Here is a 22,812-nt window from a genome sequence, read left to right as displayed (position 1 = left end):
TGGTATTAGATACTTTTCCTGGTTTCATCAATTCTGCATTTTACTGTTTCATATGTAGTGACAGTAACGTGCATTCATTTGTAATTTTATGTTCTGTGGTACAGTAACTTTAGTCATCTACTTCAAACACGATACTTACCTTAATTTGCTATCCTAGAAAGTTTTTTCAGCATAGTGCTGAGATGAAAAAGCAGGTTTGAAACAACACATTTCTCAGTGATGCAAAATTATGTACCTTATTATCTATGTATCCAGGCATAAATGTTTATGCATGTCTACAATATCTGTTTACAAGTACGTGGTCAAAATAGTCGTAGTTCTTGACTCTGTGGTTGGGTTCTCTTTTACTTGGTGAAATTTAATTTATATTTTCTATTACTTTTCATTGACAAGGAATGCCATTTATTGCAAAACCAATGAAGGCATATGCAAGCATGGTATGGCATCTGGGAAGTTGTACATATGAGCTCGCTGTAGTGCGACAGCATGCAGAAGATCTGAGCAAGCTCAAGTTAGACAAAATCCTACCACCAATCTGGAAGGTGGGAAACTTTGTTCAACTTCATTGACTGCAACACACTTTTTTCTCTTGGGCTGGTTCCATTCTCTGTTAGCAGCTTTTTTCAGCAGGTATCCCACAACTCTGGCATCTCTAACATCTTGGGGACTCCAAGGCAATCCAGACTTCAACTTCACAGCTTCACCCAACGGCCTTTCTAGGCTTCCATTCAGGGACACCCGGGACACATGCCTGACCTCAGCAGTTTTCCTTAGACATGGAGGCAAATTCCATAACCTGTTTCTTCTATCCTTAACTCTAAAGCCAGAACCACATAGGCAAAGCTACCAATTCCTTCTGCTTGCTGGGCCTGGGACATGGCTCCCTTGTTCAATTACATACTTCACCAGTTTTCTGTCTTTAACCACCTAAGCTTGGCTGCCCTGAAACTTGCTCTGTAGACTAGGCTGGCCTCGAACTCAGAGATCTGCCAGTCTCTGCCTTCCCGGTTCTGGGACTCAAGGTGTGCACCATTGCACCTTGCTCTAAGCTTTTCTTTAGTTCCTTTTCACAAGTTGGAAATTTAGGTGGGTGAGATCTTGCCCTGAGGTTACCACTCCCTTTATTCCATTTCTTAATCAGTTTATCTCCTTAAACACAATACTTAGCTCCATTCCCTTTTTCTTCAAATTTTACATTTTCTTGCTCCTTTTCATTATAAATCTTCATTAGCATTAACATTAATAATCACACAACAGAGACTATACTAGGCTCTTTTGAGATTTCCTCTGTCAATGGAATTAATCCAAAGCTCTTCACTTTAGTCACAGGAAGACTCTTTAGACAAGGGTCAAAAGCAAACACATTCATCAAAATATCACAAGAACTATCTCTAGGCAACATATTAAAATTCTTCTCTGAAACCTCTTGAGGTAGACCCCCACAGTTCATCAAGTCACACTCAGCACTACTGTCTTTCATGCTCCTTCTAGTGTGGCCCATGAAGCAGTGCTTAAAGCATTCCACTGCTTTCCTAACCCAATGTATCCAAGTCCATATTACTCCAAAAAAAAAAAAACCCCACCAAAAACAAACAAACAGACAAACAAACAAACAAAAACAACATGGTCCAGTCTATCACAGCAATACCCAAGACCCTGGTACCAACTTCTGTCTAAGGTTTCTATTACTGTGAAGAGACACCATGACCATAATAACACTTCTTTTCCCCCATAATAACACTATAAGGAAAACATTTAATTGGGTTGGCTGGCTTATTGTTCCAGAGTTTCAGTCCATTATTATGGTGGGACATGAAGGCATGAAGGCATGCAGGCAAACACGGCGCTGGCTGCATCTTGTTCAGTCGGCAACAGGTACTGGGCTGAAGCACTGGCATAGCTTGGGCATATGAGACCTCAAAGTCCACCCCACAGTGACATACTTTCTCCAATGTGGCCACACCTACTCCAACAAAGCCACACCTCCTAATAAGTGCCATTTCCTATGAGCTTTTCAGGGCCAATTACATTTAAAGTACCACAGCATCTTTGTCAAATATTAAATGGTTGAAGTTATCTATACTCATGTTTGGAGCTTCAGTTTTGTTCCATCTATCTATGCATCTGTTTTTGGGCCAGAACCATATTGTTTTTATTACTGTGGCTGCATATTATATCTTAAGATCTGGGATTCTAATTTCTCAAGTGTAGTTCTTTTTTTTCAGGATTGTTATAGCTATCTTCTAGGGTCTTTTATGGTTTCATGTGGATTTTAGGATATGTGTGTGTGTGTGTGTGTGTGTGTGTGTGTGTGTGTATGTGTGCATTTATGCCAACAAATTCAGCTAGTTTTTTTGAGGTAGTTTAAAATGGGAGCATCAGATTCTCTTCATTATCTATTCTCAGCCACAATAGAGTAAAGCATGTTGCATTCCAACAAATGCCAGTGCAAAGGGGCTTTCCCATTGTTCTGATCATCTCATTTCTCAGGGACTATCTAACTTTCTCACAGTTGCAGCATTTTTCCATCTTCACATATATCAGGATAAATGATATCCATGGTGCTTGCCTTGTTTGCAAACTTTTCTTCTGATTTAAGGTTTACACAGAATTATGTCTTTATGTGAAAGACTCAAGAGCCACCAGAGTCTTACACACCTGAGGAATAATTGTTGTCAGCTTGTTTATGTCCAGTACTTAAATATTTTCTTCTCTAAGACTAGAAGCAAGTGCTTACTGTAGGAAAAATGTATTTTATAGCATTAAAAGGCTGTGCATTGAACACATTTATTCACTTTTAAGGGCATCATAATGTGGATATATTGGTTTTGTGAGGGACATGGATTTCACTGTTCATAAAACCAGTTTTGTGAAAATGCTCTGCTTTACTATGAACACTCATTTACACCCGAGAGCTAAGTACATAATTTAGTCAAACAGGTTGCTGGTTAGAATTCAGTAACTTCAGTCCTAAGACTAAATTGAACCACAATGAAAATACTTTCTGTTGCATGTTCTGTTCTTTTCCCACTCAAAGTACTTCTCTATTCCTAGAGCTTATGCACCTGGGCAGCTGTATTGGCTGGGATGGCACCTCTAGCCTGTCATTCCCCTTACTCTGTTTATATTCTTGCTCCTCACTCCAGTGAAACTCATTGTATTTCTTCCTCACTGCTTACAACATAACGTTTTCTGCTGTAACAATATGAAGGAGACACAGAAGGTGCCCACTCAGGTCCTGAGTTATTTAAGGGGATGCAGCTTCTTTCCCAGCCCTTTCCCAGTGGGATTTGCCACTTAGTCTTGTATTCACTTTCGTTTTTGCTGGGTTTAAATTTTTGGAGTCACCTATGACTTTTCTGTCTTTTGCTTTTAATAGCTAGTCTATTGTCAAATCCTGTTAGCTCAACTTCAAAATATATTCCATCCCAAAGTGTTCTAGTTCCAGACAAATTTGAATAAACATAATCCATCCTTCCTTGACAGAAACATCAATAAGTTATTTGAGGAGTCTGAAAGGAAAACGATAGTGGGCAGACTGGAGAGATATATCATAATTGGGGATTTCTAATGTTTCCTCCTCTAGTATCACTTGACCTGAATTCAAAAGTAGCCCTAAACCTGGAAATGTTCTTTGAATACCTTCAGAAAAAGCATGAGTAGAACTTACCTCTTGCTACAGACTAGGTCATATACTAACCAGTAGGTCCATTTACTCCAAAGTTGATCGTCTCTTTTTCTTTGAAAAAAATATATCAGCTCTCAGGTGAAAATATGGGCATGTATGTATATATATGCACAAATCATGTAAATATAAACATAAATTCAAATACAAATATATTCAACCTACTGAGTCCATTTTGGCTGTTTGTGTATACATGATTTCAGGGCTGACCACTCTGCACTGGACAACAATAAGGGGATTCATGCCTGGGAGAGGCTAATCCTCCTTCTCCCAGCAGTCTTTAGTTTCCTGTAGTTCTTAGTCTAGGGTAGGACCCCTCGAAAAAGTTTCCTTCTTCTACATCTCTACTAATATTGCCATTGTTCTGGTCTTATTTATAATGCCATTTCTAGGAAAGACTGTTACACAACAGACTTCCTGGTATTCTGGTTCTTGAAATCTTTCCACTCCCTCTTATGCAGTATTTCATGTTCACAAATTCAGGACCTGTGATGTGTATGTATCTGTTGGGCCTGAGATCCCCAGTCTGTTGATCTCTGCATCATGTCCAGTAGTTTTCTTCGATGGTCTCCATTTACTGTGAAGAGAGGTTTCTTTGATGAAGGGATGTAGCTACACTTATCTGTGGGCATAAGGACAAGATTTAGAACGCAGTAAGGAATTATGTTGTTCTGGCAAAGTCTGAGTAATAAAAAGCTTTCTGAAGGAAAAAATCCAGATATGTTTGCAACAGAATTCTATCAGGCTTTCAAAGAAGAACTACAATAAATCTTTGTAAAATCTGAAAGAAAGGAGGAAAGAAAGAAAGAAAAAAAGAAAGAAAGAAAGAAAGAAAGAAAGAAGCCGGGCATTGGTGGCGCACGCCTTTATTCCCAGCATTCGGGAGGCAGAGGCAGGCAGATCTCTGTGAGTTCGAGGCCAGCCTGGGCTAGCAAGTGAGTTCCAGGAAAAGGCGCAAAGCTACACAGAGAAACCCTGTCTTGAAAAACCAAAAAAAAAAAAAGAAAAAGAAAAAAGAAAGAAAGAAGAAAAAAGAAAGAAGGTTCACTCCTGGACTCATTTCAGTATTACTCTAATCCACATGAAAACAACAACAACAACAAAAACTACAGACTGATATCCCCGGTGAACATGGATGCATGAGGGTAAATAGACAATGTTCTATAGTGCTGAGTCTTGCCAGTGTATCTGGAGACTGTGTTTTGTGTTTTCACATTCTATCATGTCTACAAAATGCCTGTTTGTTCATGTAAGGTTTTATGCATCTGTTTATAAAATAATGTTCTTGTTAGAAAACTTGCCCAATCATGGGATAATGTAAGTGTTCTGATAGTATATGAGGTATTCTAGGCTAAGTCATGATGCTGAGTAGATTAAGTGTGTTAAGTACATTTTGATTAGGTTGTTCCAATTTATGATTGATTTCTTGAGATAGAATTGAACAGTAATTGAAGAAACATCTGTATATGCATACCCAAATATCACATTGCATTCCATAAGCACACATACAATTGATATTTATCAATTAATTCCAGGACACAGTAAAAAATGTTTGAATATTAAATTGAAATGCCAAGAAATTCACAAATGAGGTTAAGAAGTAATAGACTTAGTCACTTCATCATCTACTTCTTTATTTTCTTTATAACTCAGCACTACTAATAGGACACTATGACAAAATTCTTTTTCTTTCTTCTTTTATATACTTATCACCAAAGCATAAATTCCTAGTTTTACCCATTTTTAAATTTTAAGATAAGCAACAATATGGCGTGTAGTCTTTGATATCTGCTTATTTGGGCTCAGCCCTGGGCTTATCAGATGTTTTCATGTTATATGTGCCTATTAGCTCGTTTATTTAATTGCTGTATCTATCATATGCAAATGCCATCCAGCATTTTGATGGATACCTGGGTTACTTACTGGAGGATGGAAGTGGTGGAGGTATAATTCAAGTTCAAGTTGTTTTGACTTTATCTTCCTTGGTCTTTCAGCATAACTTGCTGTAGAGATGTAGATAATGGACAGTGACTTTTGTGTCTTAGCTTTGTAGGATGCCCATGAAATAGATGATGCCTGAGAGGGGCCTTGTTCCTGTGCCTAGAACAGGATGCTTAAAAAATGGAGTTGATTTTGTTCCTTCTCTGTTGGTGATCCCTAAAAATGTTGGCTGCCAGTATCAGTTTCTGCAATATCCTAACTTTTTTTCCTTCATAGCAATTTGTGGACTCTCTCTCTCTAGACACTAGAAGGATGTTGGGCATTTTAAGAGTCAGGACAGAAGTTTCTCCTTAGGAGACCAAACTGTATTCACAGGGATTAATTAAATGGTGGCCTCCACATTGTCAAAACTTGTAACCCAAAGCTGCTTCTAGTACTGCTTCTGCAGTTTGATCCTGTGGGGGTGGGATTGTCGTCCTGAGAGAGGCAGAGAACATGTGGGGCTAACACTCTGTCATATTCCCACCTTATAAATAACCCTCTTCAGTGGAAGGGGAAGGGTTTTCTCTGAGACTGTGTAGATAAAAACTCTTTGCATTAAGCAGAGCGACCAAGCTACTTAACCCTTCTCTGAAGCTGCTCCTGTTCTCGCTGGCCATTAGCAGCAGTGCTAGTCTGACTTGCTAAAGCCAGATGAAGCAGAAAGTTGAGGGTTATGGTTATATGGACAGGGCACAGCTTGGCATGAGGAAGGACCTATGATCCGGTCGTGCTTCTGCCTCAACTCTCCTACATAACTTTGGAAGAGCTGCTCTCCTGATTCTCAAAGCCACCAAGATGTGATTTTTGAAAGTCATGTTCTTCAGCAAGGGAAGTGGTGATGAATGAATTCCTACTCTTTGTAAATGAATGACTGACCCTGTTTGGATTTTACATTTACTTCACTAATAGCAGAAAGTTTTCAGCTCAGACAAATTTCTTTACTTAATAACAACTATAACGTGCTTTGTGTCAATGTAAAAAATTAGTTTAACTCTCATCTAAGACTAGAAGAAATATGAAACTGTAAATTTGAGATCATATGTCTGGGCTAGCCTTGATGACTTTTTATGAGCTTTTCTGAGTTCATCAGTCCATGATGTTGGGATGTGGGAAAACTGTGGAGCTTCTGTGGTATGCACAGATTCCATCAATGTAATTTTTATAAATTCTATTTTTATTATAATTTAAATTTTATTTATTTAGAGACAGAATTTTGTTGTGTAGCTCAGGCTGGCCTTGAACTCATAACAATCTCCTGTCTGAACATCTCGAGTACCATAGTTGAAGGCATGTGTCTCTAAGTCTGTTTGATAATTTATTTTTAAAACAAAAGATAAAAATATCCAGAATAAAAATACACTGTGGTAATTTTAGTAGATGTTTCGCTACGTTACATAGAATACTTGTGTGGATAATCCAAACAGGAGAATTTTTTTACTTGTTTTTAATGAATACTTTTCTCTACAGTCACAAATATGAATCATAGACAAGTCAACATACCATTTTTATTTTGGTGCATATTAAGTTACTATCTAGCTATATTTTATAATATTCAGAGTGATCTATTTTCTGTACTCTTTTTCTTTCTGTTTGAGAATAAAGCTTAGGGCACTTTTCATATTTCATGTATATAACTTTGAAATGCCAGTCCTGTGTGTGTCTTGGTTCCTTAAAACACATGAAGAATTGCCTTTATATTGATGGTAGTGACAGTGACAGATATTTTTATTGAATATCAATCACTTTCAGGTTCTTATGAACACACAACATGTACTGCTTTCATGTTCTTTCTGCAACATTAGGCTATTCCAGAACTCTTTCATTTTAAAATGTTAGCCCATTTTTGAACATTGATACACAATAATTGCAAGCAAGCATGCTTGTTTTTATTTTATAGATAAAAACACTGAAGCTTTGAGAAATTGCCCATTATTCATTGAGAGTAATTGCCAATGGCAGGGTCCAAATATAGAAATATTAATCAAGAATATATAGTCCAGCCCACAGACATTGTGGCAAGACTACATGGGAGCAACTCTCAGCTTTGACACTAATTTGTTTTTTGTATTTCTCAAAAAAAAAAAAAAAGAAATCAAAACGATAGGGGAGACAGAGTGTAACGAACATGATCAATACCACCCCACAATTGTTGAATGCGGTGTCTCATTTTCTTCTTGAACAAGGTGAAAACTTACTCTGTGGGGATGGTGTGAGGGGCAAATAAGCAGATAGATGTAACACAGTTTGGACAGTGCTTGGGGGAGGGCTAAGCTCATGCAGGTGTTTGATCTGCCACTGCTGTCTGTGCTTTTGCCCTAAAGGGTCCCCATCAGACCTGCCCCTTGTAGAAACTATATTTACCCCCTTGCAATAAAGCACTGACAGTGAATAAAGACACTTTCTGATTAGCACATGGTCTTTATTGCAAATAAAGAAAGTTATTTTTATTTTTGCCTTGTCTGCCTTGTAGTCAGTAGAGGGAGTAGCAGACTTAACTAGGTGGATTTTAGTAAGGCAAAGGCAAGCAAACCTCAGAAGAATTTAAAACATGTCAAGTGGGGGGATAGTAAGTTAAGTTGACTTTCTAGACTTGATGCTTTCCACAGCCTGGGGTGCAGGAAACACAGGAGTGAGTGAACAGAAGAGAAAAGGAGTACATGCAAATCTCCAACCACAACCTGTTCTCCTGTTCCTCCTCCAATATCAGCTAGTGTTACCATCAGATAAACTGACACACAGCAAAGCAAGCACCTTTGACTACTCTAAGTGGAATGCTTTCATTTGAAATGGGGTGACTAGACAAGCAGAGATTGTAGAAGAACTTAAATACTTTTTCAAATGCCATCATATTGACCGTGAAAATATTCAGATGAGCCTCTCACTTGGAATTGGAAAATCACTGACTGTTAAAGGTTCTATTATAGCTGTAACCAAAGCAGCTGAGACAGTGAATCGTTGTTTGCAGCTGATAACTAGTGTCCAGTGTGAAGCAAAGGGCATATGCTAACATTTAATGGATAACAGAATAAATTAGTATATGATTTTTGGAAAGAAGCAAGAGTGGGGTATTCAAAAAAACCTTGTAACATTCCCCAGCCCTGGAGTTATTTCTCTTTCATATGCTTCTTTTCACTTTATAGGCAACACTGTACCTGCACCCTCAGTATCCCTGGAATCTATGGAAATACCACATAATATTACAGAGTTTTTTATGTTGGGACTCTCCCAGAGGCCAGAGGTGCAGAGGACTCTCTTTGTGGTCTTCTTGATGATCTACACAGTCACAGTTTGTGGCAACATGCTCATCGTGGTCACAATTGCCTTCAGCTCCAGCCTGACTTCCCCCATGTACTTTTTCCTTTCCAATCTATCCTTTATTGACACCTGCTATTCCTCTTCTCTGGCCCCTAAACTTATTGCTGATTCCCTGTATGAGGGGACAGTGCTATCTTATGAGGGATGCTTGGCCCAGCTCTTTGGAGCTCATTTCCTGGGAGGTGTTGAGATCATTCTGCTCACAGTGATGGCCTATGACCGCTATGTAGCCATCTGCAAGCCCCTGTACTATACCACCACCATGACCAGGCACCTCTGTGTTGTGCTGGTGGCAGTGGCCTGGCTGGGTGGCTTCCTGCATTCATCGGTTCAGCTCTTTCTGGTCCTTCAGCTGCCCTTCTGTGGACCCAATGTAATCGATCACTTTGTGTGTGACTTATACCCTTTACTGGAGCTGGCCTGCACCAACACCTATGTCATTGGCCTGCTGGTGGTGGCCAACAGTGGTGTGATCTGCTTGCTGAACTTCCTCATGCTGGCTGCCTCCTACGTGGTCATCCTGAGCTCCTTGAGGTCCCACAGTGCAGAGGGGAGACGGAAAGCATTGTCTACCTGTGGGGCCCACTTCACAGTTGTGGCTCTGTTCTTTGTGCCCTGTATATTTATTTATATGCGTCCATCAACTACTTTACCTATAGACAAAAGCATGGCAGTATTTTATGGTATTCTGACACCTATGTTGAATCCACTCATTTATACTTTGAGAAATGAAGAGGTGAAAAATGCCATGAGAAAGCTCTTCACAAACTCAGAAATTGTAAGTACTTGAGCGGTATGCAAGGTAATAGCATATTACCTGTATTTCTCTAAGTGAAACAACTAAAGTTTGCTATTTTTGTTACCTATCATCACCTTATTTCAGTTATCCATCCTCCCATCTTCATAGGCTTTAAGGCTTACAGTCTTTTCACTTAAATTGCAGTTTTATTATTGACCAGCTCCACAAGATATATATGACCTGAATTTTCATTATTACTGGTTTAGGAATAAGGAAACTATGTTGTCTGATGTGGTCAATTGACTTATCAAAGTTATCTAGTTTCAAAATTCAGTTAATTTTTTTGACCAATTGTAACCCGTTATGACAGGATTCTCTACTTTTTAAAGAGATTAACTGTGTATCTCAATAAACTGGGGAAACATGTGAAGGCAATTTATATTTCAGAGTGTTATTTCCATAAGTGATCTAGAGAAAGCTTTTAATGAGGTTTCCAAACACAGGAAACTATTATCATTGTCTTTAAATGGCCAGACAAGTTGGGTCCATGTGGTAATTCATTGAGCTACAGAAAAGGGAAGAAAGACATGTCTGAAAATTCTTCCTGCTTAGTCACATATAAACAGTCTTGTGTGCACAGATGTTTGTATGTATCATCCTCCTTTTTGACGTTGGCAACATGGTTTGCACACTAGCTCAGACAGGTCAAGAGCTGGGCTCTGGAGACAGATCACAGTCTCTGTCATAGTTCCTGTGCTTATTGATGTCATGATCTTGAATTATCAACAAACAGCCTGCAAACCCTTGATGCCTATCTTTAGAGTAAGGGTAAGGGTATTTTTTGTTTTGCATGTGAGACTGTGTTGTACTTAACCTGGATGTGTTTGGTTTGTTCCACTGAGCATTTCCTCTTCCATGTTTGCTTGTGCTGCAGTGAATGGTAGGATTTTCTACTTTTTAAAGGTATTAACTGTATATCTCAATAAACTTGGAAAACTATGAAGACAATTTATATTTCAAGTGTTATTTTATTAGGTGATGTAGATAAAGCTTTTAATGCAGTTTCCAAACAGGAAACTCCTAACATATTTGATGTTTGCAATTAAACTAGATAATCTAAATCATGTTTTTTTTAACTGTTTTCCACATATGAGAAACTATTAACATGTTTGATATTATGTCTACCTCAGTCCAACCTCATAAATAGATTGCTGTCTTACGTTCACTGGTTTGAAACATATCCTGCCTTTAGAGCAGAATAATTTTCCTTGGTGAGAAATAGAGAGTGGCTTTTTAATATGGTTTTTTTTCTTTATTTAATTATATTGATTATGTTAGGTTCTTTGACAATTCTTACATCTATATAATGTATTCTGATGGCTCTCATCCCACCCCTTCTTGTCTCCCTCTGATTCCTATTCCTCTTCCCACCCAGTCTGCTTCATAAATGAAGAACTTTTGTTTTGGTTTGTGACCTATAACTATTCTTATTATACATCTCAGGAATTATTGTACTCTGGAATATTTTACTGGAAAAGATTTAATTTTTTACTTTTGAAATATGTGTGTATGCCCATCAGTGCATGTGAGTGCAGCTGCCCACTGAGGCTGGAGGTGTTGGATCTCTCTGTGGCTATAGGTGGCTGTGAGCTGTGTGACACAGGTCCTGGAAAATGGGTCAGTGCTATGCAAGAGCAGTACAAGCTCTGAACCTCTGCTCCATTTCTCCAGGCTCTGTGTGTTGGCAGAGCTTTTCTGTGCCACGGCTGCTTCCCAAATAACCAACACGGAGACTTAATTGTAAATGCTCAGCCAATAGCTCAGGCTTATTACTAACTAGCTCTCACAACTTAAATTAACCCATTTCTATTAATCTGTGTATTTCCATGTGGCTTGTGGATTTACCTGTCTTCCAGCAAGTCTTGGTCAGTCTATGTATCCTGATGACTCCTCTGACTCTGCCCTTCTTCTTCCCAGAATTCTTAGTTTGGTTTTTCTGCCTATACTACCTGTCTGTCAGCTTTTTATTAACCAATGAGAGTAATACATATTCACAGTATACAGAAGGATTATTCCACAGCACCTGTATCTTGGAATTTTAAAGGCATACCCATGTTTATCCCATCATTTTCTTCTTTTACAAAGTTTGAATATTTTCTTTCCAAATTTTCACTCTTTAAGAATGTGTAGGTTCCATACATTGTAATAAATTTATCCTACAATCTGTGGTTCAGTATATTGCAACATGAAGACTTTTCTCTTTTGGTGTATATGATAGGTAAGCCTTCTCCCACTAACCCCTAGTCCCATAGTAGAAGAGAAAAAGTTACAAATTAATAAGAAATTTCTCCATTATCAGGAAATATATTAAAAATTTGGCTACCAGAATGAATAAATGCAGAAAGTTATAGAACAGTTATTGCTTTACCCTAAAACTTTTATATCTAATAAACTGGCAGTTGAAGAATTTTAAGACAAAGTACTTGTTATCTGTTACCTTTTCACATTTTGATATTAATTATATGATATCAAATATATTATATATGACATTAATCAATAATATATGATATGATATCACATATTTTCATGTATATTGGTTATAAATTGTTAATTTTATGTTATAAATTAATGTTATAAGTGGGACTTCGTGCTCTGTGCAAGTTCATGTATAATTGTGCATAACTGGAAATTTAGATTTAGCCCTATAAGAGAATGTGGAGCCACTGGGGGAGGTAAAACTAAAACTAGATTCTCATTTCATATGACCATAAAAGTAAATTCCAGATTAAAACACACTAATCTTGAGAATTACTGTTGGAAGATTATCAGAAGATGATGTCTGAGAATATATTCAGGGTCTAGGCTAGAGAGATCTTTCTGAAATGTGATAAAAATGGATTAATAAACTATATGTGGAACAAGGATGACTGGATTGCTACTCACATCACCAGGGATGCTACCTGGAAAACAGGACCCCAAGAAAGACATGGGGATCACCCAATGACGGAGAAATGGCTGAGATCTACATGAATAACCTGGACATGAGTGGGAATAATGAAGGGCAAGGGTCAAGGGAAAGAGAGCCTGTGGGAGCCAGAGATCCCAGCTGGATCAAGAACAGAGAGGGAGAACAAGGAATAGGAAGCCGTGGTAAATGAAGACCACATGAGAAAAGGAAGAAACAAAGTGCTAGAGAGGCCCACAGAAATCCACAAAGATAACCCCACAATAGACTGCTGGCAGTGGTTGAGAGACAGTCAGAACTGACCTACTCTGATGATAGGATGGCCAAACACCCTAATAGTCGTGCCAGAAACCCCATCCAACGACTGAGGGATCTGGATGCAGAGATCTACGGCTAGGCCCCGGGTGGAGCTCTGGGAGTCTAATTAGCTAGAAAGAAGAGGGTTTATATGAGCGAGAATTGTTGAAACCAAGGTTGGATAAAGCACAGGGACAAATAGCCAAACGAATGGAAACACATGAACTATGAACCAAAGGCTGAGGGGCCCCCAACTGGATCAGGCCCTCTGAATAGGTGAGACAGTTGATTGGCTTGATCTGTTTGGGAGGCATCTAGACAGTGGTACCAGGTCCTGTGCTCATTGCATGAGTTGGCTGTTTGAAACCTGGGACTTATGCAGGACGCTTGGCTCAGTCTGGGAGGAGGGGACTGGACCTGCCTGGACTGAGTCAACGGGGTTGATCTCAGTCCTCAGGGGAGACTTTGCCCTGGAGGAGGTGGGAATGTGGGGTGGGCTGGGGGAAGGGAAGGGGGCAGGAGGGGGGAGAACAAGGGAATCCGTGGTTGATATGTAGAACTGAATGGTATGGTAAAATAAAATAAATGGAAAAAAAACTTCAAAGAAAGAAAAAAAATGGATTAATAAGTGTGGCTCTTTAATATATAAAGTACTTTTCAGTGATAAGAACACACCAAAACAAATTATGTTATTTACAGTCTATTTTGCAACCAACAAAATGAGTGCAAACAATAATTATGCAAATGTAAGTTAACCAACAAGTAATCAGTCAAATATGTGAAGAAGAATTTATAGTTTACATATATAGTCAAAGATGTCCATTCTCGGGGTAAGACTAGAAGATGTGACAATGTCAGTGCTGCCAATGATGAGGACTGGCAGCTACTTAGCCCTCTGTTAGTGACATAGTCAGTATGGGAAGTAAATACAGAAGTTATGCTCTTTGATTCACTTACAGATTTTTTTTTAAAAGAAAAATTCCTCACGCATGTGCATGCAGAATCACATACAAAGTGTACAAGTGTATTCACCACAGAACTGTCTTTTTTTTTTTAGTAATAAATAATAGATTTTTTTGGGGGGGGGGAGCTGGAGAGATGGCCCACTGGTTAAGAGCACTGGCTGCCCTTCCAGAGGCCCTGAGTTCAATTTTCAGCAGCCACATGGTGGCTGACAACCACCTGTAATGAGATCTGGTGCCCTCTCTGGCATGTAGGTATCAATGCTGGCAGAACAGTGCATACATAATAAACAAATCTAAAAAAAATAGATTTTTTTTGGTAACAAGACAGAAACAATCAAGAAGGGGAATTTTTCAATAATATACAGTAGATATGATAAATTATTTTATAGTGATTAAAAGAAAATTAAATCAGGTCTACATCCACCAACAGAGAATCGTCTGGAAAGCAATACAGAGTGAAAAAATAGGTCGAAGAGAGGTATAATTGGTTGTGATGCTTCATGACTGTAATACCTGAACTTAGGAGTAGGGATAAGAGGATCTTGAGTTTGAGAGTAGCCTGGGTTACATAGCCAAAGCTCGGTGAAATAAAAAACAGAAACAAACTGGGCAGTGGTGGTGAACACCTTTATTCCTAGTACTCAGGAGGCAGAAACAGGTGCATTTCTGAGTTCAAGGCCATTCTGGTCTACAGAGTGAGTTTTAGGGGAGACCCTGTCTTGAAAGACCAAAAAAAAAATCCAGAACCCCCCCAAAATAAACCAAAAACCAGAGATAAAATGAGTAAACAAGTGAATGGAGTAACAGTGTGTGTGTGTGTATAATATATGTGTGTGTATGTATTGTATATGTATTATATATATATATATATATGACACACCCATGTGTATATGTATATATGTGTTTGTGCTATAATATTAATGTGAAATGAAACCATTGAGCATCAATATTTTTCCTTGGATTATATTTGTGTATATCAAACAATCTATCAAATTCATCAAAGTATTTTCTTTATTCAAGACACCTAGAAGATTTTTTTATATGTGAACATATTCATATATGATTATTACAAATGAAAAACTAAAACTAAAGAGACCTGGTACACATATGAATGGTGCCTATTGAGGATCAGAAAGTGATGATTGTCCTCTCTCTCTCAGTACTTTATTGTTTTCTTCCAGGACTTTATTGTTTTCTTCTAATTTGTTTGCCCTTTCCTCTAGTTGTTTACAGCGTTCTTCCCATTTTTTTTTTGTCTTTTCCTCTACAGAAGCCACTAACTTCTTCATGATGTTATTCATAAGGCTGTTTTTTTCTGCTTCTTCCAATTTTTGATGTTCAGATCTAGATGTTGGAGGCGGGCTAGGTTCTGGTGATGCTGTATTGCTCTTCATTTTGTTGTGTGTACTTCTGCCTTGATGTCTGCCCATCTCCTTATGGTTCGTTCTTGGCCTTATCAGTGCATTTGTTTCAGACAGAGCTGACAGATTCAGGAATTCTCTCTCTCTTGTCCAGATGGGAGCTCCCTTGTCCAAATGGGAACTCCGGGGCAGGATGGAAGCTCTTATCTGAATGGGAAACTGGGGCAGGATGGGAGCTTTTGTCCAGACAGGAAGTCAGTGGTAGGATGGGCACTCTTATCCTCTGGTCCAGAAGGGAAGTCGGGGGGCCTGTCCTCTCTCTCAAAACAATGTATTTTAGTGCTGGAGTGATGGCTCAGAAGTTAAAAACACTTACTGCTCTTGCAAGAGGACCTGGGTTCAGTTTCCAGCACCCACATGGCAACTCATAGCTGCCTGTAACTCCAGTCCCAGGGGGATCCAAAGCCCTCTTCTGGTCTCTTTAGCCACCCGGCATATACATGGTACACATGTGTACATTCAGGCACTAACACATGCATGTAAAATAAAGAATAAATGTTTAAAAAAATCCAAGATATTCTTTTGCAAGTCTACTCCCTGTGCCAAGAATTTCCCGTGTCTCCACACAATGACGTACATACACACGCATGACACTTCCTGTCTGAAGATATTAACCTCTCTACTGCTCTCTCCACACATCACCTGCATGACTTTGCTCTTCAACCACCTTTATTTTTGCTCTCTACTCTTCAATTACTGCTTCTTTAGTATAACATCAGACACAGCCAAAGAGTTTGTTAAGCTTCTGCTGGACTAAAAGGTGGTAACTACACCCTGGGGATAAATCATTCATTGTTTGTATTAACAAAGCATCCTAGGCATATAAACCTTTCTGATGCTGCTTCCTTGCCCCCAAATGAGTGCTTATCCTTAGGCCACGCCCAGGAAAAGGAGAGAGGACATGAGAGGAAGAGCAGATGTTGGCAATTGGAGCTTGGCTTGTGTTAGACAGGGAAATGGAAGAATAAAGACCTGACATACAGTCAAACTTCAGTTTTTAGTTTTGTGGTATACATACCCAGGAATGAAAAGAGAATAGCCACATTTGAAACATTTTTTTTAGAACACCCTTATGGCCTGGAAAACTGCTTAAAACAGTGTTTTACCCATGTATTGAATGAATCCTTGTCCGACAAATAGAGCTTGGATTTTGAATGGATATGAGCGTGAATACAAGCTTTTGTCAAGTGTTGTTATTCCTGTTGTTTAGTGGAGGAAGTCAACTCTCCCTCTGCCATAAGCACCTCCGTTTATGTACAAAATGTTACAGTAGGGAAGAAACAGCTGCTTTCAAAGAGAAGTTCTTTTACTTGAGAATAATCACTCTTGTAGAGGTGGTGAATTACTGACAGGTCTTTCCCAACCACCCAGTCCTTTTAAGACTCAGCATTTTTAGCCACACCTCATGTGACAACAAGCCTACCTATGAAATATGCTGGAAATTAAAGCTCAAGAGATTCAAAAAATGAATTTCAGGCTGGAGAGATGGCTCAGTGGCTATCACTGGTTGCTTTTTTTTTTCCAGAGGACCTGGGTTCCATTTCCCGCACCTGCATGGTAGCTCAAAACCATCTATAACTCCAGTCCCATGGGATCTGATGCCGGCTCCAGGCCTCTGAAAGCATGCATGATGACCAGCCATACATTTGGAAAAACATCTACACATATAAAAGTAAATAAAGAGGAATAATAAATGAACAATAAGTTAAAAGGCAATTTCAAAGACTGTTCCCACATTCAGGACAACTGTAAGCTTGTGACCATTCTGTGAAAATGTAGTCTCCATGTAATTGAGTACCAAGTTTTCTGTTGCTTTAGTAGGACATTTTCAAACCTCTGAAACTTAGAAAAATAGAAAATGTATTTGATTAATACTACTTTTCCTTCCTCATTTTAACTGTAGTGCTGATCATGAAAGCATCAACAGTGTTAGCACTGATCTATTTCACACCAGTCAACAATCAATCATGGAGGGAGAAGGGTTCACAAGATTAAACCCCTAACTGAGGTGCTATAGAGAGTTGGTGGCTTCAGGGGAAGGGGAGGACAGTCTTCTTTAAGGGTGTGGTCCCTGGTAGGCCAACCATTCTCCAGTGGATATCCCCACACTCATGACTACGTGCATACATACATATGTATTCATGTGTGTATAGGTGTGTGTATTTGTTATGTATGTATGTATGTATGCATGTATGTATGTATGGGCAGCACAAATTTGACTCAGAGTGCTATAAAAAAAAGGACATGAAGTTGGGCGGTGGTGGCGCACGCCTTTAATCCCAGCACTCGGGAAGCAGAGCCAGGTGGATCTCTGTGAGTTCGAGCCAGCCTGACTACCAATAGTCCAGAAAGCGCAAAGCTACACAAAGAAACCCTGTCTCGAAAAAAAAAAAAAAAAAAAAAAAAAAAAAAAAAGGACATGAAGCTGGGGGCATCAAGAGGTGGAGGAAGATCTGAGTAGATATGGTGAATATGATAAAATATATTGCATGATATTTGATGTTATCATATTAAATAAAATAATTTTCTGGACCCTTAACATTTTGCCCTCATAGGTTTCTGCCTAACAAAAATAGTAAAATTGCATTATGGCGCACTGTGTAGCGTAACGCCCGCATTACAATACCGTTACCATGTCTGAGCGAAGGCTCGGATTAATCCAGTAATCAGCATACCTGGAGAACTTACCGACGTCGTTGCCATTCCTGGAGAACTTACCAACGTCACTGTTCCTGAAGAACTTACCGACGTCACTGTTCCTGGAGAACTCTCCGACGTCACCGCTCCGTGTGTTGAGTTCTGAATCCTCTTCGACCCCTCACCTGGTGTCCGAAGTTTCCTTCCTGGTTTCGGCACCAGTTGGTGTCCGAAGTTCCTTTCCAGGGTTTCGGCACCAGTTGCGGCGCGCTCCTCGGCCAGCGAGGAAGAATGACCACCACGCGAGGATTCTTCTCAGATCACACTTTATTGGAGCGCCTCTTGATTAAGGGAGAGCAGGAGGTGAGGGGGCCCCCGAGGACTAAACTGCAGCTGCGTATATAGGGAATCAGGCAAAAGTGCCGTACTGTGATTGGGTCCTGCCAGAATGCTAGTACGGGGAGCCACGGGATAGGCTGAGGACATAAGGCCAATTACCATACTCGTGCATCATAGCCAAATATGGAGTTGTTTACAGCTAGGCTACCAGGAAGCCAGCGCCATCTTTGAATAGCGGCTCCCTACACACTGGTAAGTGATGAATGTTCAAGTTGAATTTACATTGTATTTACTTTTTTTTTTAATCTTAAAGAAATAGAGCATTTCTTAAAGAAATAGAGTGTGGGAATACCTAGATTTATTGTAGCCTCTTTGCACTGTTCCTACTTGTCTTAATGTGCGAGTCCATTCTACTTATACATACTTCTAATATAAGCTGACATATCTATCAGTTGAAAAATGAATTAAGAAATACAGTTTATATGCATATTGGAATATTATTCAACCATAAAATAAATACAATCCTAGCAGCTGTGGCAATCAGGGTAGGCAGGGGGGACAGGGTGTAAAGGGAGTTAGACAAACTAAGAAGCCAAACATTGCATATTCTCACTCATATGTGGAAGGCAACGCCTTTGATCTCACTGAAGTTGAGAGCACAATAGTTACAGAGGCTAGGCAGGTTGGAAGAGAGGAAGAATAAGGTGAAGTTAGAAAATGGGTTTCAAAATACACCTATGCAGGAACAGTGAGTTCTCAGCAGAGTGAGCAACTGTGCTCACAACAGTTTGTTATGTATTTTATGAAGAAGAACAGAGGAGTTAAAGAGTCTCAATGGAAATGGATGATCAATTTTAATGGGGGTGGAAAACCTGCTACCCTGATTGGAATACAGACTTTGTCTATTGTATTAGGAGACTACATCACCAATAAATATAGTGATTATGCCAATTAAACATTGAAGCAGAAGAAAATTGATTAACCTAAATTTTATTCCTTTGAGAGAACAATTCATGAAACAGCACTAGACATTGTTTTTAAATCACAAACCACCAGGTTTATGCATCACCAGCTTTCCACATTTGACCCCAGAGCTTCTTCATAACTCTTTTGACCTCCTCATTTCTGAGGTATAGATTAGAGGGTTCAACATAGGTGTCACCAGAGTGCAAAACACAGTCACGGCTTTGTCAGTGGGTAAGGAAGTCATAGGCCTTAGGTACAGGTATGAACAAGGTACAAAGAATAAGACAACAACAGTGACATGAGATGCACAGGTAGACAGGGCTTTGCGACGCCCTTCTGAACTGTGATTCCTCAGGGAGTGAAGGATGACCACATAGGAAGCAACCAGCATAGAGAAAGTGAGTAAACACAGTGACCCACTGTTGGCAGCAATCAGTGGTCCTAGAGTGTGAGTGTCAGTGCAGGCCAGCTCCAGGAGTGGTATTAAATCACACATAAAGTGGTTGATTGTATTGGGACCACAGAAGGGCAACTGCGCCATAAATAAAGTCTGTATTCCTCCATGGATGAATCCCAGGATTACAGCAGCCACCACCAAGAATACACACACAGGTCTGCTCATGATGGTCATGTAGTGCAAAGCTTACAGATGGCTACGTAGCGATCATAGGCCATAGCAATGAGCAAGATGATTTCATCAGCAGCAAAAAAGTGCTCAGCAAAAAGCTGAGTCATGCAGCCATTGAAGGATATGCTGCTCTTCTCAGAGATCAAGTCATAGATCATTTTGGGTGCTATGAAGAAGAGTAGAAACCATCTATGATGGACAAGTAGGACAGAAAAAAGTACATGGGAGTAGCAAGGCTGGGCTGATGAAGATGGTGACTGAGATGAGCATGTTACCTGCCAGTGTGATCAAATATATTATTAAGCACACAATAAATAAGAATTTCTGCAGATCTGGGTCTTGAGTCAAGCCCAGGAGGATGAATTCTGTGACATTGTTCATTCTTTCAAACAGTTTAAATCAGGCTGTATTCATAATGTCATCTGAAAAAAGAGATAGATTGTCCCATTAATATTATTTTAAATACTAAATTGAAATACTTTGTCATCTCATTGTTGTAACTGCTGAAATCGAAAAGCTACATTTTTACTTTTATACTTAAGATCACTTTGCAGATAATTTTGAAGATGGAAAGTGGGTTAGCTTAGTTACTTTATGGTAACACTACAACAAATCAAAGTTTAATTATAGTCGTTGGCTGAAGTCAGCTGTGGATACGATACTATACTAAAGAAACAAATCTTCCTAAATTGAAAGCACCTGCACTCTGTGGCTTACTGTTCCTCTCTACCACATGAATGCCATCCATACACCTAAAGACAGACATGGCTGCAGATTGAACCTTTCCTTTCTGGATGTCAAGGATCCATCTTTATTACAGCTCTTTTAATATAATTCATTTCACAGCCACAGGTTTCATGCCCAGTTCACACCCACTCTTTTGTGTTCCTTTAATCTATATCTTTGAATGAATACATGAAAGTGGCACAAAGCCTCCTTAGGGGCCCTCAGTATTTATAAGGATAATGTGTTTGAAGTTACACTTCTTTCATGTCTAGTAATATGCTTCTGTTAGGCCAAACTGTCTTCTACATTCACATTTACAAATAGAAAAAAACTGAGACTAAGGTCACCCTAAATTTATTATTGACAAGATATAAATGAGAAGATTAGCTAATATAGTAAGCTTTACCTTTTGAGATAACTTCAGTGAAAATAAGATGAATTTGTACTTTTCATTGCCAAGTGCTAGAAAGTTTGAGGATATACAATATTGTGTTCTTTTAAATGAACTACATTTGTCTTTTCAAGAGCTGACAGTGTTGGGATTTTAATCTTTCTCTGTCTCTTTCTCCTTCTCTTGTTATTAGCTGTTTAAAAAATGTCATATAATTTTTACAACAGTTTTGGCTACCAAACTCAGAATCCTCACCTCTCATCTCCTATAAAAATGAGGAAAAACACATTTGGTTTTCAGATTGGCTAAGTCCCTGAGTGTCTCTGTTCTGTTCATGGGTACTGAAGATGGGGGCTTTGTGATTAATAATTCTTAATGGGTTTAATTCAATCACAAATCCTAACTTCAAAGTGGCCATGTGGAAATTATGAAAAGGGGGAAAAACTTCAAGTGGTTACAAACAGAACTGTGCACAGTGTGCTTGTAAGATGTTTTTAGCAATGCCTTCATTCCCAACACCATCTGATTTGGATGAATTACAGAAAGTATTTTCTATGGATAACTCAATGTTATCATGTTACATTTATGAGTTTCATAGGAAATACTAAACTTTTAGTACTATATAACTACAAGTTCTCTTCAGTGAGAATAAGTTGTCTAACTCAAGTTCAACTGCTTTAAAGGAAAAGATGTAGTTTATACTGACTTGGGTCTAGTTGGTTGTGGATTCCTCTGTTTGTAGACTGAATACATCATTGTTTCTTTCCTCTGGAGATAGCACATACAGTGTGGTATTCAGCAGACTCTATAAAGCTGACACTGGAATTACTATTTTTCTAGACATTCTCCAATTTAGGTATTATTGTCCATTTGTTCCCAATGTGAGCTAAGTTTGCTTCAAATATAAGTTATAGAACAGCTCGTTGGGACATTTTAACAGTTCTAGGACCCCATTCTTATGACCTTTATCTTTCTTATTAAATTTAATCTAAGTGAAAACATTATTGAAATCATAAAATATCACTGTATTCAACCATCAGATAAGTAAGTGAAAAAGCAACTTGATTTTCTTTACATATTTGGCTTGGGCTTTGCTTCTAAGAGTCCATAAACACTGCAGAGAAAATTCCTTTCATTCTTATCTCAAATTCCCCTTTATCTCTGTTCCTTAGATACTCACCAACAGCAATTGCAGCATCCTCTAAACAAATCTTCATTTGTTGACATCTGCTTGCTCCTGTTGCTGGCTCACTGACCACTCTTCATCTTTTTGATTCTTCCTTGATCCTAAAAAATATTTTAAATCAGTGGCTCTCAACTTGTGGTTGGGACTCCTTTGGAAGGGTTGCCTAGGACCATCAGAAGACACAGATATTTGCATTATGATTTATAACAGTAGCACAGTTACAGTTATGAAGTAGCAATGGAAATAATTTTATGGTTGGGAGTCAGTCACTACAACATGAGGAACTGTAGTAAAAGGTTGCTTCGTCAGAAAGGTTGAGAACCACTGATTTAAATAGATTTCCACAGTCTTTAGAATCTGGTTGAGCTTTGGCCTCTCAAACACCCAGAGGATTGGTAATAGTTTCTGCTGAAGTCTTTGCCAAGGAAGTGTCAAGATCTTTTGGTTATTCCCATTTGGTACCCACAAAGATCATTAGCAGGGCTAGTTTTAAACTCAACTGGCATTAAGTAGGCATTAGGTTGTAGTTTAGATTAAGATGAGTTGAAAGACTTTGACAGCTACCTTGT

At 38.9% G+C, this 22,812-nt stretch overlaps 1 protein-coding gene and 1 pseudogene across 1 annotated transcript; one reads left to right on the top strand and one right to left on the bottom strand.

The window, feature by feature from the left end:
- Positions 1 to 8,846: 8,846 nt before the first annotated feature.
- On the top strand, positions 8,847 to 9,773 carry LOC114685925 (olfactory receptor 4C3-like). The gene has a single exon (XM_028860563.1). The coding sequence runs from the start codon at positions 8,847 to 8,849 to the stop codon at positions 9,771 to 9,773; it is 927 nt and encodes a 308-aa protein (XP_028716396.1).
- Positions 9,774 to 19,404: 9,631 nt separating this feature from the next.
- LOC114685898 lies at positions 19,405 to 20,327 on the bottom strand (annotated as a pseudogene).
- Positions 20,328 to 22,812: the final 2,485 nt, after the last annotated feature.

Source organism: Peromyscus leucopus, chromosome 4, assembly GCF_004664715.2.
Source record: "Peromyscus leucopus breed LL Stock chromosome 4, UCI_PerLeu_2.1, whole genome shotgun sequence".
Classification (NCBI taxonomy): Eukaryota; Metazoa; Chordata; class Mammalia; order Rodentia; family Cricetidae; genus Peromyscus; species Peromyscus leucopus.
Note: the sequence above shows the minus strand (reverse complement) of the source record. Positions and strands in the feature narration are given on the sequence as shown.

Coding starts and splice junctions, on each gene's coding strand:
- LOC114685925 (XM_028860563.1), top strand. CDS start 8,847: ATGGAAATACCACATAATATTACAGAGTTTTTTATGTTGGGACTCTCC.